Source organism: Frankliniella occidentalis, unplaced genomic scaffold (genome assembly GCF_000697945.3).
Source record: "Frankliniella occidentalis isolate FOCC.00 unplaced genomic scaffold, Focc_3.1 Scaffold14, whole genome shotgun sequence".
In the NCBI taxonomy this organism is placed as follows: Eukaryota; Metazoa; Arthropoda; class Insecta; order Thysanoptera; family Thripidae; genus Frankliniella; species Frankliniella occidentalis.
The window spans coordinates 706935-710812 of NW_026267144.1; the positions used below are offsets into that span (position 1 = coordinate 706935).

Here is a 3878-nt window from a genome sequence, read left to right on the forward strand (position 1 = left end):
AAAGAGGGGGGGGGGGATGCTCTATAGTACCGCTATGTTGCCGCCTCACGACCCACGAAGATTAAACCGCTGGCCAGCAGCGGTGCCCCCTGGCAGCCGTGGGAAGCGTTGGGGAGCGTTATACCCGTCTAGAATTCTAAACAACCCCTCGCCGAATAGAAGAGACGCGGCCACGTCGCACATTTAGTGACGCAATTTGGGACTTGATCTTTTATTTCACCCCCGTACGCCCTGCATTTCTTTGGTACTGTATATAGAGCACCTATACATAGTTCGACCGGTCTGTTTGCAGTCGCAGAGCAGGGACTCCTCGCCAGAGGGCGGCGTGCCCATGACCAGCATGTCCATGACGGGCATGGGGCCCAGGCGGAACCGCAAGGCCGACAGCGTGGAGGTGGAGAGCGTCGTCATGGAGACGAACGTCAACTGCCGCTCCGAGCCAGGTGAGACTCGACGGGGCGGCTCCAGGACTTTTAAGCCGTTTACCCTTTCCCCTTTGACACAATTAGCGCGATGCTTCTAAAGCCCCTGCGCCGCGTCGCCAGGAAATCTCCCCCGCGACGCAGGCCCCGACGTCGCTCCATCAGGTGGGGGCGGGGGTCCTAGCTCCGGAAAAGGTGCAGGGCAGACGTAGAAAAACGAATATAACTTCAAAAATAATCATTTTTGGTTGTTTGTGCGGAACTGTAAACTAATTTTTTTAAAGTACTTTTTTGCAAAGTACTCTCTCAAGAAGTACATTAAAATATTTTTTTTTTTTTTTTTTTTTTTTTTGTTGAATACACAATTTTGATTTGTCTGAGGAAACGTTTTTCAAATTACAAATTATTAATAGGATTCGTTACTTATTTCGTCATACCAAGATCCTCTTCTTGTACATGACTGCCGTCCTATGGCGAAATCCACCTCCAACAGTGTCCCTCCCCAGCACCACCCTGGTCCATTTGCGGTCCTTGCCGCAGCCCAAGGCCAAAGTCATCTCGCTCATTGCCGGGTGTATCGCTTTCGCAGAGGCTGACCCCGGGTCGCCCACGTCCGCCGCCCAGGAGCAGAACGCGCGAGGGGCGGCGCAGGGGGCGGCGCAGGGAGCGGTGCCGGGGGCGGGCCGCGGCGGCAAGCACCGGGACCGGGGGAACAAGTCCCGGCTGTTCGGCTCGGCGCGCTCGGCAGGCCTGGCGCACCCCGCGCCCCACCGCAACAACAAGCCTGGCGCCGGCCTCCTGCTGCCCAACGAGGCCGTCTCCTAGGAGGTGAGTAGCGCAGCGCAGCGCGCCAAGTCTGCAAAATGTAGCTGAGTTTGATGTTGGAGCGAGGAGAAGCAAGGGGAAAATCACAATAAGAGTACGAGTTAGTGCACTCTTTTCTAGGGAAAAAAAACTAACTTTTTCCCCGTTATTTTATGATGCACTATATTATGGTTGGCACGGCGCCGACAGCATTACCTTTGTTACAATTACTGTTGTTAGTCTCGCTGTTGGTACTCCATTAATCCTGCGTCATTACGCTGTAAGTAAACTGTGAAAGATGGTAGGAAGGTTTACAGGAAAATTTTCCTTGACGCGAGTTTGTAAAATTACAATTTGTATTCGTAAGAATACATGCAGAACGTATCGACTTGAAATTCATTGGCGAGTAAAAAATGTGCTCTCGTAAATTTACAACTTAGATTTACAATTCGAGTTTACAAAAATTTTATAAGTTTACGAGGATATTTTTCACAGTGGTAGCACAAACCAATACTCCATGTTACTACAAGCCTCATTTGGTGAACGCGTTTGTACGCAGACGACCCTAGCCTTTCTGCACACTAAATGGCGAGGGACAATTTTTGTACGTAGGCTGGATGTGTCTTTGAGCACATCTAAACCAAATGCAAATTTGCATCCAAGTCACATACAAAATATAGCATTTGTACCTAGCCTAGGTACACTTTGTACCTCTGTACAGACAAATTTGTATCTGATGAAGATGTGCTCAAAGACACATCTAACTAAGGTACAAAAATTGTCCCTCCCCATTTAGAGTGTGGGCGGGTGCGAGTCAGCGAGAGAGGAGTTGGAGTCAGACCTTACAACTTCTCTGTTCCCCCCTCCTCCCGGCTGTCCCATCAAGCTGCTTCGGCAGCTCGCCCTCTCACTCATCCCCTTGCTCTATACCGCTGTGTATTAGTTTCTCTCTCACTTCTCCGCCGCAAAACAAAACTTTATCCAGAGTCGAGAAGTGTGCTGCGCTGCGACAAGTTGGTGCCGCAGACAAGACCCCAGCAGCCAAACTGACGATATAACGGCCCGCTCATCACGCCTACAAAAATTATTTTAAGAGTATTATAACAACATAACAACAACAAGCACGCGATGGCTCGCCCTGTTCGTATCGTCTTCCGCACGCTCGAAAGGCTGCACGCCCCTCCTCCACACACGTAGCGGAGCAGGCACCGGGTTGGAGCTCGATGCGGCAAATACTTCCACCTTAATCTGGCAACGTGGATTAAATTTAAAAGCATTTTGTGAGAGTGGGGGGAGGGGAGGGGGTGCGGCTCGTGGGCGCCATTGTGCGTGACTCTGAGCCAATCACCCCCTCCCCTCCCCTCTTCCCTTCTCCCCTCCTGTCCTCCCGTCACCTTTCTCCCCGCGACCCCATATTACATCACCCTCCCTATCATTACTCAGAGATGGGCAAAACCTGAGGCAAACCCCACGGCCTTACGGTCGAAAAACCTCCTCTCTCAACCCCAAAATAGTATACCAGGTGGCTGATTCACGCCGCGCACTTTCAGAGTTATACTGTACCGCATGCACGGGTGCGGGCAGGTTTGCCTATGCTCGCTGCCTACGGCTCCTTACGGCCCCGTGCGAGTAGGCAACCCGCACGCACGCATGGATTCGGTACAGTATAACTAAGAAAGTGCGCGGAGTGAATCAGCCACCTGTTATATAAAATTGTTTGCCGTCATCTTTTCTTCTCATTAGAAGTAACTGGAAGTTTCATAAGGGGGGAACAAAGGTCAGGACTGAAGAGGGAGCGCCGTCTTCCTTGAACCTTTTCTTCTGCGAACAACAACTGCGTACGCCCGGCGCGCTTGCGGGCCTAACCTAACCTATCCACTTCTCGGAAGGCGTTCGGGCAGACAGCTCCGGCCCGGACGCGCTGCACAAACTCTCGGCTGTGTGCCCCGCGCCGCGCCGCCACGCCGGTCCTTGTTAGAGTAGTGAGTGAGAGCTTCCCAAGTTGAGAGCTGCACAGTAGCGCTCCAAGCACACCCACACACACTCTCACCTACTTACCCCTTCACTTCACTAACAAACTGAGCACGTTCGAAGCTTTGTCGTTGGTACTGTTCAACCAACGCAGACGCAGAGTGAGAACGTCTGTTTTCCTCGTCTTGTTTTATTTTGGGAGAAGGGGAAGGGGGGTGATATTTACTTGCAGATGAACGACTTCGCCGCTAAACGAGAGGTAGTGCGATGTCATGCCTCTGCACTAGAAAAATAATAGGTGCTATCTAATGCCTTTTTAGAGGCGCGAGAGAAATAATGCATTGCGCTACTGGCCGCCAAAGGAGCTATTTTCAGCAATTTCAGTGCTTTTGCAGAGGCATTAGTGCAGTCGTACCTTTCAAAAGTGTTTTGCGTGGCACCTTTGTTTTTCCAGGGTGGTTTACCCCTAGTTGTTCATGTTTCGCATATGTGCAAAAAAACAGCCCAACATTCGAGGGCCCGCTCAGTGCTATCTAGAGAGTGAAGAGAGGGGGGGGGGGCTTGCCCTCCGGTAGAGACAGTCTTTAGGGAACTGTCTAAAAATGGACAGCAGCGTCCCATCTCCTCTTTCCCAGTGCTACGCAAGAAATGTGGGACAAGATTTCACAGAAACGTACTGCT

The 3878-nt window shown here is 51.3% G+C and overlaps 1 protein-coding gene across 1 annotated transcript in view; it reads left to right on the top strand.

The window, feature by feature from the left end:
• LOC113204939 (uncharacterized) overlaps window positions 1–3878 on the top strand; it is a 10410-nt gene that overhangs the window by 1295 nt on the left and 5237 nt on the right. The window contains exons 2-3 of the mRNA XM_052263808.1: window positions 293–443; window positions 1012–1250. Of these exons, the coding sequence (XP_052119768.1) occupies window positions 293–443; window positions 1012–1247 (387 nt within the window). The 3' untranslated portion in view covers window positions 1248–1250. The remainder of the gene's footprint in view (window positions 1–292; window positions 444–1011; window positions 1251–3878) is intronic.